General features: G+C 36.2%; 1 protein-coding gene across 6 annotated transcripts in view; it reads right to left on the bottom strand.

Moving 5' to 3' along the window:
* Positions 1-12,598, bottom strand: part of FRYL (FRY like transcription coactivator) — a 164,032-nt gene that overhangs the window by 71,017 nt on the left and 80,417 nt on the right. For all 6 annotated transcript variants that reach the window (XM_061352826.1, XM_061352801.1, XM_061352811.1 and 3 more), the window contains 7 exons: positions 12,489-12,585; positions 10,137-10,216; positions 9,098-9,178; positions 8,454-8,622; positions 7,290-7,382; positions 4,202-4,300; positions 2,681-2,782 (listed from right to left, as the gene is read on the bottom strand). In XM_061352826.1, the coding sequence (XP_061208810.1) occupies positions 2,681-2,782; positions 4,202-4,300; positions 7,290-7,382; positions 8,454-8,622; positions 9,098-9,178; positions 10,137-10,216; positions 12,489-12,585 (721 nt within the window). The remainder of the gene's footprint in view (positions 1-2,680; positions 2,783-4,201; positions 4,301-7,289; positions 7,383-8,453; positions 8,623-9,097; positions 9,179-10,136; positions 10,217-12,488; positions 12,586-12,598) is intronic.

Below are 12,598 nucleotides of genomic sequence, written 5' to 3'. Positions count from 1 at the left end.
ATGAAAAAAAAGCACAAAACCAACAGATAGCTGTCTAGTAAGGACTCTATTCAGCAGAAATACGAGTTTTGCTGTAGTGGAAGAAAATGTTCCACCAGCCTCCAAGGTTTTGTGGTAACAGCCACTAAGGTTAAACTGTGAACAAAAACTATTCCACCCAACAGTGGAGCAAAATTACTGCCACATCTCTCTCCCACTTCAGCAGCTTTCTTAAATGTTCCTACCTCTCCCCAGAAGATGTGGTAAGGATACCACAACTCAGCTTCATCCAAGAATCTATCAGCTTTTCTGAGAAAACTGGTAAATTAGTCTATCTAAATACTAGTCTAAAAAGCAATCAAAATGTTTCACAATACTGACCCAGTGTTATTGTCTGCTGAATTTCGCCTACACTACAGTGTGTAAAGAAATGCCCTGCTGGGCTCAATGCCGAAACAGCATCCCAACTGCTTTGTGGAACAAGGCCAGCCATACATCTACCAAGAGACATCCTGATAGGCTCTAGGTCTAAACTGACTCTTACAACTCACTTATCTGCTTTTTGCATTGGCCCGGACCCCTACGTTTCCTCCTTTCAACGAGGCCAGGATGTTTTCCCCACAGAATAAGATTCCTCTGGGGATAACTAAAGGTAGCATGCACCAAAAGCCAGTACAAAGTGTTTATAAGGGCAATAAATATTGCCAGTACTGGATTAGGATTCAAAGCACCCTCAGGTGTATTATGAAGTATAACATAGCACCGTACTAATGCAGGGTAAGGCAGGTTATGAATATACTGAATATATATATGAATATACTGAATAAATATATGAACTACAAAGATGTGAGCTTTCACACCATGGCAAATGGGAAATTGCTTATTTCTGTCACCAAAGTGTGATCACATGGTGTTCATTAATAGGTAAGAGTTTGCACTGGGCAGTCATCAGGGAATGAACTGAGCACCATGAATTCATGCCCTACATTACCTCTTGGTCACTTGTTAACAGGCCTGTACCCTTCATAGAATATCCCTGCAACAGAGTCTAAGTGTTGTCATTATTCTTTTTGTTAATTAGTTAATTTTAACTTACACAGTAGGGGTCGATGAACCTTTTCAGTACTCTTAAGTATCTCCCACTAACCCTTAAAACTACATATAAATGAAAAAAAGACACTAGAGACAACAGACTTGGAATTCTACTGCATCTTACATATTTAGGTAACTCCAAAATAAATTTAGTCATTAGGACAATCAGGAAATAAAACAGGGAAGAGGAAATCTAACAGACTAAACTGCCATGAATTCAGATTTACAAATTAATGAGATTACTTATTACAGACTGCATGCATTTAATCAGCTTCAGAAACAAAGGAACACATTAATTCGTACGACACATGAGGACAGTGGGTGGTGTATTTCTCAAGATTAAACTCAACAAAGTTTCTGAACAAACACCCAAATAGTACCAAGAGAACCAGTAGTATTTGGTGGGCCATAAAATATCCTAAATAACTCAATGACACAGCACCATAACACTGCAGAAATTCATATGTAGAATTTCTGCTGAATAGAGCCTTACAGTAAATATGTTAAGCTGTTAGTGGTTAACAAAACTAAGTAAAATATAAAATGCATGCTCAGCAACTACCAGTTAAACTCAATGGCATTTATAGTTTTAATATATCCATTATCAGCAATGGACATTATGCCAGAAAAACACAACTCCTAGCCTGGAAGAGGTTTTTTTAAAGATTTAAAAACAAAGGCAAAAAGCAGCCTCCATAAGCAAAATAAACAACAAAACATAAATCAAAGCAAATATTGCAAAAGAACTGCAATGTTAGATGAAAAATATACAAAAACCCAACAAGCAACAGAAAAGTGTGAAAGATGTCATGAAAACAAAATGACCCAATCCAAGCAGCTAAACCTGTTTTCTTTTGACTTCATGCTGGTTTATGTATTTTACTAATAAGCTTCAGAATTGTTACTCATACCTAACCAGAATGAATACTGTCAAGCGGATCAAAGAACTTAGTGAGATTATAAAAATCAATATATTAGGGAAATCATGAATTGTGTTAATCAAAATTAAGGAAAGAACATGTACAACAGTTAATGCTACAAGAAAGTCATTAAAGCAGATTCCTCATTTCCAAGTATCTTGATCTCTTTATCAATCAACTCATGTTTACAATGCTATCAACTGAGGCCACAAGGTAAAGGGACACTGTAATTTTTATTTGGAAAACATGTATCACAGGCTGTAGGTATAATCTCTTTCCTGAACTCCCAATTCACTTTCAAATCCTTCAATAAGTGAAAAAGAGAGAGAAATTTTGCATTTACTATACAGGAGTAGACAAGCCACGTATTTTACCAGATATAAATGGCACATGAAGAATTGCAGTTTGTACTTTCTCTGGCATAAATAGTGTTTCTTAGCAGATACTTCTGCATATTTTACTCAATAAAACTGACACTCCCCAAGGGGCCACATCTATTTCCAACATTAAATAACATCACAAACACTCACTACTAAGCTTAATACTAATGGAGACAACATCATTGTTTTTTAGAAAAGTATTTCACAGTGCCCTTTTAAATATTGTTTATTCGGCACGAGGATGCTGAGAACACACTGGAATAAATGCCATCAATTTGCGACAGTTTCTGAATTGAAAAGGATTCTTACCTTCAGATGTGACAAACAGTTCTGCAGGAAAACGTGCCAGTTATTTAAAAAAAACTGTTTCTGACTGACACATAAGAGGCAGGTGATCAATGGATACAAAGCCTATGAGTAGGGAGGAAAAAGGATTTATCAAAATGATCTTTGCAGACCTCCTAAATCTTGTATATTAAGGCACACAGTTGGTTCTTTCTCTCACAGTGTTAGCACTGCACAGCAGCCTCTCCCCTGCACTAGCACATGGATGCCAGGGAATCTACATGCTGTAAGAGTGCATGGTGTAAGGAAAAGGCAGTGAGACCATGGTGAAGCTCATCCCCTCGCAAGGCCTGATCTCAAAGGCTGAGAATTGGTCTCACACATGGGTACAATATTCCCTCCTTCCCTGAAACCATATGATTCAACTCATGGGAGAAGGAACTGCCTGTAAGATGAATGAATATTCAGGAAAAACATCATCAACTCAGTCAAAACTTCAGGCAGACTTTAGGTTGTCAGAAATGTTACTTCTACTCAAAGTCCACTTTCTGTAAGGAATGAAGCATAATTTAATAAACTCTTTGAATATGCAGACTAGCATGACTTTGCTTTGCTTTAGTAACATAAGATTTCTTTAAACACCACATACATTTAAAAGCATACACGATGGTGATTTAACACCAAATCTGACTGCAGGTTGTCTTGTTAATGGAGCAAAATTAAAGAATGAGAGTGAATATGTAAATTGTAATTTTGATGTAACAATGCTTCTGACTTCATAAATTAAATTACATTGTGAATGCCGACTTCAACTACGTTGCTCTATTCTTATGTAAGTATAACCATGTCCAATGATGTATGCTTTATATGCTCAGAATACCAGAAAATAAAGCTCAACCCTAACATGAAAGTGAGAATAAATAATTTTAAAATCATTTGTGTTACTGAATATGCAAATTGCAATGCAAAATTTAGCTCCACATTTCCAGCAAAGTGAGGTGAATCAACTTGGAACATGGTTGCCATGGTCATCAGGAATTACCAAATACTGCATTAATATGAGATTTAAAGCCTTGCTAAAATGCCATTTTAGGAGACAAGTTAAGATGCAGTATTAAGAAAAAACAACTGACAGATTTATATCCAAGAGAGGCAATAAAGTAGGGCTATCACCAGGCTGCCACTTTGCTGGAAAAGTCTTGTCTGACACTTTTAACTAAACATAATTTAAATACCAAACTCCCTTAAAGCAAGCTCTTTCTAGAAGAGACATTAGGTTAAATAACTGTGCTAAAGCCCACTAAAATAATAAAAATCAAGTACTGATTTGAAGACAACCCCACAAGTGCGGGAACAGAGCACCTATCTTGCACAAACAAACCAAAATTAAGAGCAAATGCATATACGCAGTGCAAATTTAATTACACTTCAACTGAGGAGTTAAGATTTAAATTAATGCAGCGGTTAGTTTTTCCTCATATAATGTACTAGATTAAAAGTCTAAGATATGCAAAACAGAGAATTTTAAATATTTCTTTAAAATACCAGCGAATGCTTCTTTCTTGAACTCAGTTCAAAGGTAGTCTGATAAAGCATCTCCACAAAATTTTTCAAACATGGCACATTCACTTCATTTTTAACAGCCTATTAAAAAAAATAAAGATATAAATGGGTTTAAAAGTTTATACTGTAGGCAATTTAAATACAGATTAAGATGTTCATGAGTTCAAGAACATTCAAAAGTTAAATCTTATGTAAGTATTTATCTGAAATATAAATAGAAGCATAAGAAATCATGTCATACACTACAACCATACAGTTACAAAAAACCCACAATAAAACCCCAAACCCACTAAAAAAAAAATCCACTGTATGGCCTGTATACCATACTTAAAGAATTAGAGAAGAAAATCTGCCACCAACTAACAAATAAAATATACATTAAAACTCTTTATAAACATAATTTCATATATCGAAAACCAGACAAACAAAACAACCCCTATGAATTTTTCACTGTTCCCCTCTTTAATGCACCTCCAGTTCTGGAAACTGAAAACTGAGGAAGCGACAGACAGCATTACCAGCCAAACATAATGTTCAGCTTCTAGAATTAATGAAACAGATACATGAAGCTCTACAACTTTTTCCCCACTCTGCCCCTGTATACAGCACAGCCTTCCTTCCACAAACCAGGCAGCTACCTTCTTTACCAAAACCTCTGCAAGTCTCTTAACCTTCTCTCTGGCTACCTGTGATGATACATTTAAACATCCTTATTAAACCTAATTTAAGTTGCCCATAGCAGTGGTAAAAGCTCCATCCCTGACAGTGTTCAAGGACAGGCTGGGCAGAGCCTTGGGCAAAATGGTCTAGGGTGAGGCATCCCTGCCCATGGGAAGGGGGTTGGAATTAGATGATCTTAAGGTCCTTTACAATACTAACCATTCTATAATTCCATGATTATTCTTAACCTATTCTTTTATAATGTGTTTCTGTTTTATTTATCAAATTGCGAGGTAGGGGTGGGATGTTCAGAGAGGGAGTTAGCTTTGTGGAAGAGATCCGCTATACTCGTAATTTCCCTACAACGTAAGGCAATTTTTTGCTAGGTTTTATTATTCAAAGCTGTTAAAAGATATGTCTTGTCCACCTAGCTAAGAACACTCTGAAAAAATTCATGAAGGGAAAGCAGAAAAAATAGTGTATAATATCTCTGTAATGTGTACAATCCAAAAGGAAAGAACTGAGAATGCAGTTATATTTTAAATCACTTCCCACATACCCCCCAATTCTTTATCTTTTTGCTATACTAAAGCTAGCTCCACGTAAGAAATTAGTCAGGTGTTGCCAACACCACACTCTGGGTTTAGGATATAACCTTGGACTTATGTATCAGCCTTAACTTCCCTGCTGTAAGATACACTGTCACATGCTGTCGTCCATTATACCTGCAGGGTCCAAATCATGTCGTATTTTTTTAAATGCCTGAATAACTAAGCAAGAAAGTAACAGTAAACAAGTCACAATGCCAAAACTTAATAGCTTCCTCACTGCAGCAATTCTCTGTATCCAAGATGCAGAAAAATCTAGATTCAGTTCATCTGCTTCAAAAAGATTCAAAGTTGTCTCACATCTTCGAAGAGAATGACTGACCTCTCAACTGCATCTCAATCTGGGATGGACTCTTCTTCTATTTAAGAAGCTCAATTTGTATGAAATTATTGGAGACAAAATGATTTGGAAAGAAAGATCAAGACTCCTTCACCAACCATTTAAAGAGCTGATTCAGGCTATGCTTGCAGGAAGCAACCCACAGAACACCACACGTTCTGCACAACCAGTGTGTGTGCCTTTGCGGTTACAACCAGACAGACCCAATCCCCAAATGCTGCTTCTGCCTCATTACTATGCATGCAATTTTCACTATATTTAAAATTATGACTTTGCAAACTAATACTTGTGTTCACTTTCACTTTTCACTTTCTTCAAAACAACAAATGCATTCACTTCTTAACATGACAAGAAATTCTTCTCTAGAAGAGTGTAAGTATGCCCAGGTAAGATCAAGACTTCAGTCAATAAACAGCTATTACTAAGAGCATCACTTTGTGATCAGGTCTTAAGACAGATTCTCTCCTTTCTAGTATTTTTTTAAAAAAAATCCAAGGATGAGACCAATGAAAGAAGTTCAGAGAGATTTATCTTTCTTTTCCTATGAGCTTAGATGGGATCCCCACCTGGCTTGCTAGTCTTTGTAGATCCCATTTTGCAGAATGGGATCTACATGTTCCAGTCCTCCATATATAGCAAGATATGTGCTATGTCATAACATGGAGACATCACCTGACATTGTCTGGGGCAGTATGCTAAACACACTGTGGTTTTTAGCATTTGCTAATACAACTACCATTTTGGATTGACCAAGTTTACACAACTGAGCAAAGTGACTTAGGAGGAAAGAACCTGTCCTGACTGAAAGTGCTCTCACAAGCAGCACTACAGGCACCGTAGATGCAACACTGTGGTGATATTGAGGTGGGGTTTTTTCCTTATTCACAGCTACTGGTTTTAGATTTAAAACACAATCAGGAGATGATTGCCTGTTCTTCTGCTTGAAGGATTACATCTAGTGGACACTCACCTCTACAATTTTTATTTAATTATCCAAACCCTACATTCTTCCTTCTTGCATGGGAGTTCCCATTCTCTCTATTGGACTGTAAAAATCGTACATACCTCAGTTTATTCTAGAAAGAACTTAACAGGGTTCAGCTATTAAAGAAAATCCAAGAGGACACTTGAGGGAACAAATACTCAACCAAAGAAATCCCAGATTTTTAGAGCAAGTATAAGAGTACACAGTGCTCTGGTGATAAAAGGGTCTAGAAACCAGACAGTTTTAAGAATTTCTGAAAAAAAGATTGTAAACTAGCTAATATACAAATCACACTCACACATTTCTCTTGTAAAAATTATGTAGGTGCCTGTAATTTACTTAATGGTCTTTCTGAATCTGTAAAAAATGTAACACTGTGAGACTCAATGGAAGCAGTTTTAACAATGAGAGCCTAAGTAAAAGTGAAGGGAACAGTGGAGGGGGGGAAAAACCCAACATAAAATTAAAAATACTTACAGCAGCCACAGGGATGAGAATTTCCACAAACAAACCAGCAAGTGCATGTTTTATATCTTTATCTTTTACCTCCAGGAAGTATTGAGCACATTCCTTAGTAAGGAAGCATTAGAAAAATACTTAGAAAAATGAAGACAAGTGTAACTATGCCATAAAAACTACTAGCAGCATCAGATTAATTGCCAGTATGAATTTACAACATGCAATGTGGTTTAAGTCATTCTTACACTCCTTGACAATATCAACTTTACAAAACTTTGGAAACATTAAAACCTGCTTCCCCAGCAACTGAAAAGAAACTGAAAGAGCATTTCTAATAGCAGATAGCTATTCACTTCCTACTCAGAATAGAGTTCCCAGGATATAAAACATAAATACGTACATAGAAAATAAATGCTTACCTCTACTGAAATTATTAGAAAATAGTATTTATATATATACATATATATACACACATACATACTTGTTTTCATTTTCAAGCTGACTTTGATGCCAAGAAGATTTTACAGGAAATAAATAATCCATACATGTGTCTGCACACTCCACTACACCAAACTGACCGCTCTGGACACAATCTAAAGCACCTATGTGTATGTTAGTTTTTTTCAGGATTGAGATCAATGTCAATGACTGTTAAACAGCTCTAATAAAATTTATGATCAAGTTGCAGTAACTTCAGTTACTGTGGAATGGGCAAGTTAGTAATTAGGACAATTTTAATCCACAATCAAGAGAAGCAAACAAATAAGATTTTAAGTCTCTCTGAAAATTAACTGAAGTGTTTTTTAAAGGAAAGTGTTTCTTGGCATCTCAGCTGTTAAAAAAAAAATAATATAACTAGTAACTTTTTCTTTAACTCGCTGATTTCATAAAGAAAGAAAATTATTTGATTGCTACCCATTTTTATTTAGTTTTGAACAAATTCATATATTACAGGTTTGCCACATTACTGAGACAACAGAGAATAGGTTCTCATTACACTAGGTACTCACAAACTGGAGAGAAACAAATGATTCACACCTCTGAGAGCTCACAAACTAAACAGAAAAGGATGAAGGATGACACACAAGTAGAGAGAGCGACTGATCACAGCACACATCATTCTAGCTTCATGACAAACATTGAAAATGATGCTCATTTCAGCTTTCTGTAACACTCATTTACCTGCATGAACTGAAATGATGCTTCAAAATCCTCCACAGGATACATCTTTACTCGGAAAAACTTCATTCCCATTATCAAACTGATGATACTTTGTACTACATGAGGACTCTGTTCTTTTTGTCGCAGTTCCTTTAATTCAGTGACAAACTTCTTCCTAACAGCTTGGAATCTGAACAAGGGATATAGATGGCAATTATTTGCATTCTTAGTTATTTTTATATGGTATCTACAACTTTGAGCAGTTTTCTTTATTCTGTTAATGGTAACATCATCTACAGTATAAGAAACACAAGCAAGATGAACCTCGACACTTAAAACCTAGGCATTTAACAATGCCTCTGATGAACACCACGTTAGAATAAACTCATTAACTTTACAACTATTGACTGACCAGGCCTCCTTTCCCTGCGCCTACAAGTTGACAGCAAAACAATTCAGTGCTGTATAAGGATGATTTCTTGTTCAGATTTATTGTGCTGGAACATGAAACAGAAATGCCAGACTACACCTGACTACACTTCACACTTAAGGGGTTAGTTACTTAGTTTATTAAGAGGTCTTTAATAAACGCTACTATATTCAACGGTCTTTAAGCCTGGAGTGATTTTTCTCCAAGTGCAAGAGGAAACGGAGACTGAACTTACTTTGACTGAGCAAGAACCCCTGTCACTTCTGCATACAGGTCTGCAATAATATGCACATTCCCAGTGTTGGTTCCTGAATACCTAAAGGTATTTAAAAGAATAAAAAAGTATTAATATAACTTTGTTCTTCTAACCCCTAAGTGTGTTCTCAAATGCAAAAAGGTTGTTCCCTAGCAAGGCAGATTATTACCATGAAAACAATAGAAGTCAAGCATAAAATGCATGGGTGACATTTAAAGTCATGTAGTTTCACTGAGTCGACATAAGAGACATATTCTGTATAGGAAGTTTACTACAGTTATCCAGACTCTGACTTTTCTTACTCTGGCTGGCAATGCAAACCATTCCGTATATTCTAAGCAAAATAAACTCAGCAATATACTAAACACGATATTGGCATCACAGAAACACGGTAGGAAGGATCCTGTGACTGAAGTGGTGGAACGGAAGGTCATAGGCTCTTTAGGAAAAACAGGTCGGGCAGACAGGGAGGGCCTGTAGTTATTTATGTCAATGATCAGCTGGAGAGCATGTAACTCTGCCTGGGGGTGGGTGATGGACCAACTGAGAGCTCGTGGGCTAAGGTCAAAGGGAGAACTGCCATGTGGGACATTACTGTGGGGGTCTGCTACAGGCCACCCAATCAGGAGGACTGAAAAGAGGTAGATTTAGGTTAGATACACAAAGTTCTTTACCGTGAGAGTGGTGAGACACTGGAATGGGTTGCCCAAAGAAGTGGTAAATGCTCTATCCCAGTGTTCAAAGCCAGGCTGGAAAGAGCCTTTGGCGACATGTCCCTGCCCCTGGCAGGGGGGTTGGAACTAGACGATCTTAAGGTCTTTTCCAACCCAAACTATTCTATGATTCTAGGAAACACAGGTGTGTTCTTTCAAGATACATTATCAGTTTAAAGATATCAATCAGCATTTGTTTACAGTTTTATCATCCATATGTTACATGTAAGGCAAAGAACAATCACAACATTCAAGCACAGGCCTGTAATACATAAAATATTTTGAAGTACACAAGTGAAACTTACCCTTCCTTATGTTTAAAGTGCTTAAAAGCCAAGTTTAGAACTTCATGTACTAAAGGATCTGGCACTGGATGAACAGGTATCTGAAATGCAGACAAATTTATATGTATGTAAGTATGCATGTATATATACATACATAAGTATGTATGAAGTAATAAACAGTACTCTGCAACAGCACGTAAAAATTTCTCCCACCAGTGCCAAAGGACACATCCTTTGTTGACATACGGTACCAAGTTAATTCTGCAATGTCTGAACATTTACACAACCTGCACTGAAATTCTCTTAAATTATTCTGCATACTTGCTTTTAGGGATTAAATTAGTAATAAACAACAGTAAACATTATGCATTTGACATCTAAATTTATTAGACCAGGTTAACTATGCATCTTTGCACACTTTCTGCCTTGTGAGGTGTTACTATTACAGATTTAACCTCAAAACACAATGCATCTCAATATAAAGGAAGGCAAAACCAAAAAATAAGAATGCAGAAGAGATAATAATCTCCATTTTAGACTTTCTGCAGGTGAAAGCAGCCAGAACATGTAAAAGCCTTCTTAGCAAGAAGTAATGATTTGGTGAGAAACCAAAATGAAACATTCATTAGAAGGCTCTTTTTCACCAAGGTTCTCTTTGACGTCACCACTTTTCTCAGGCTTAAAAGAAAACATTTACTTAAAAATTAAATGTATTCTTTTAAAAAAGCAGTATAAATAATTATGAAGTCATGATATCTTTAAATATTCACTGCAATTTATGTAGGGACTAGGACAACCCTAGCAAACATTATTGCTTGAAGAATGATTAAGATTTTTGCTAAAATACATTAGAAAAAAAGGCTACTGTCTTGTCTGCAGAAAATGAAGCAGTTACTGCTTGAGAATTTCATACTCTTCTGCATCAAGTAAGCTATTTGTCCAAGAAATTCTAGTTACTGGAACTAGCTATTTACATGCATATTCATACAATGAGTAATATGCAGTTATTTAAGCATAAGATTTTTGTTCCTACATAGGTTGTATGTGTCACACTCTCTCTGGTTGTTCTGTGCATTTTACAGAAAGGGCTGGATCATACCCTTTGCACCCCCTAAAGTCAGCTTCTAACAATTAAATAATGATATGGCTCCCAGGAAAGATGAATGTAATTTGAATGCAAATATGTTTACTGATAAAAAACCATCCTTTCTGCACTTCAACTGCCTCACTGCAGACTCACATTAAAGGCAGAACCCCCCTTTAGCTAACTTTTAATACTAAATTGACTGAAGGATTCTCTTACTTGATATATCTCTGTTTAGTGGTCCATTCTGGGCCTTTAGTAGAGGAAAATATCCTTATCAGAAAAATACAAATCTTGTCTGGAGTACAGGCACGAGAGGCTTACCAGCATTAGAGGAGTCACCACAGACTCTCTTCAAAACCAAAACTTTGGCACCTCTCCTGACATATGAATCACTGGCAATGCGTACTCTACTCAGCAGAAAAACTAGTACCAGTTCAAAATACAGAAGCTATTTTAGGCAGGGAGAGAGCATTAGCTAAAGATTTTCTGTAAAACATTAACATATAAGAGTTTGATGGTTTTAATACTGTTCTCTGCATCTCTGTTCATGTAGTATAGGAATGTCACTTTGAGAGAAGGACAGGCAGCTTTTCTTTTTTCCCTATGTCACAAACATCTCATACACAACCACATAAACATAAATCTCCCAAAAATTATTTGCAAACTAAACCACAGTCTTTGCTTGGTACAGAAAACCATTTGATTTTCTTGGGTCTATATATAAAAAACAAACTACTGAAGCATTGAAAACATAAAATTTGCTTGTCTGCTTCATGTTTCAAGCAGTTTCTCAGAGTACTTTCTCTCCTCTCAAAAAAAATACAAGGAAAAAATGCTGCTATTTGAAGCCAAACTCTATCTTCTGTCCCTACACTAATGCAGATTTTGCATGAACAGACCTGTAGCACGACATCTAGCACTACAAGGTAAGTTGGTAGCGCCATTTTAATCTTGTCATTCAGTGATTTCACATTGTACTTCAAAAATGTTTAAGCAGACAAAAGGTACTGAATGTAAGTAAAATGTTATTTTTTACAGTTTTGCTTTTTGCGGTACATCAGCAGATTTGACTTAGTGGATTCAAGACATGAACTGAGATAATGCAGACATACAAAGAAAAGGCAGGAGAGGTCAAAGGCTTTATGTAACTGAGAGTGTAATTACAGCTATGCGTATGCTCATCATATATATGCTCCAGTTTTTAATATAAAAATTTAAAGGATATCATCAAAACTGACATTAAAAGCAAAAGATTAAAAGAAGTTTGCCAAAGCAAAGCAGCTTACCTGTTTGAGAACCTCTATTAAAACTAAACAAAAAATGAAATCTACAGCTAAGTCCCTCCTTTCAAGTAGATAATCTCTTTCACGTTGTTGGTCATCCCTGAAGTAAGAAA

This window comes from Neopsephotus bourkii, unplaced genomic scaffold (genome assembly GCF_033783945.1).
Source record: "Neopsephotus bourkii isolate Nb327-2 ecotype Australia unplaced genomic scaffold, CSIRO-AGI_Nbou_v1 NB_54, whole genome shotgun sequence".
NCBI classification, from domain to species: domain Eukaryota; kingdom Metazoa; phylum Chordata; class Aves; order Psittaciformes; family Psittacidae; genus Neopsephotus; species Neopsephotus bourkii.
Note: the sequence above shows the minus strand (reverse complement) of the source record. Positions and strands in the feature narration are given on the sequence as shown.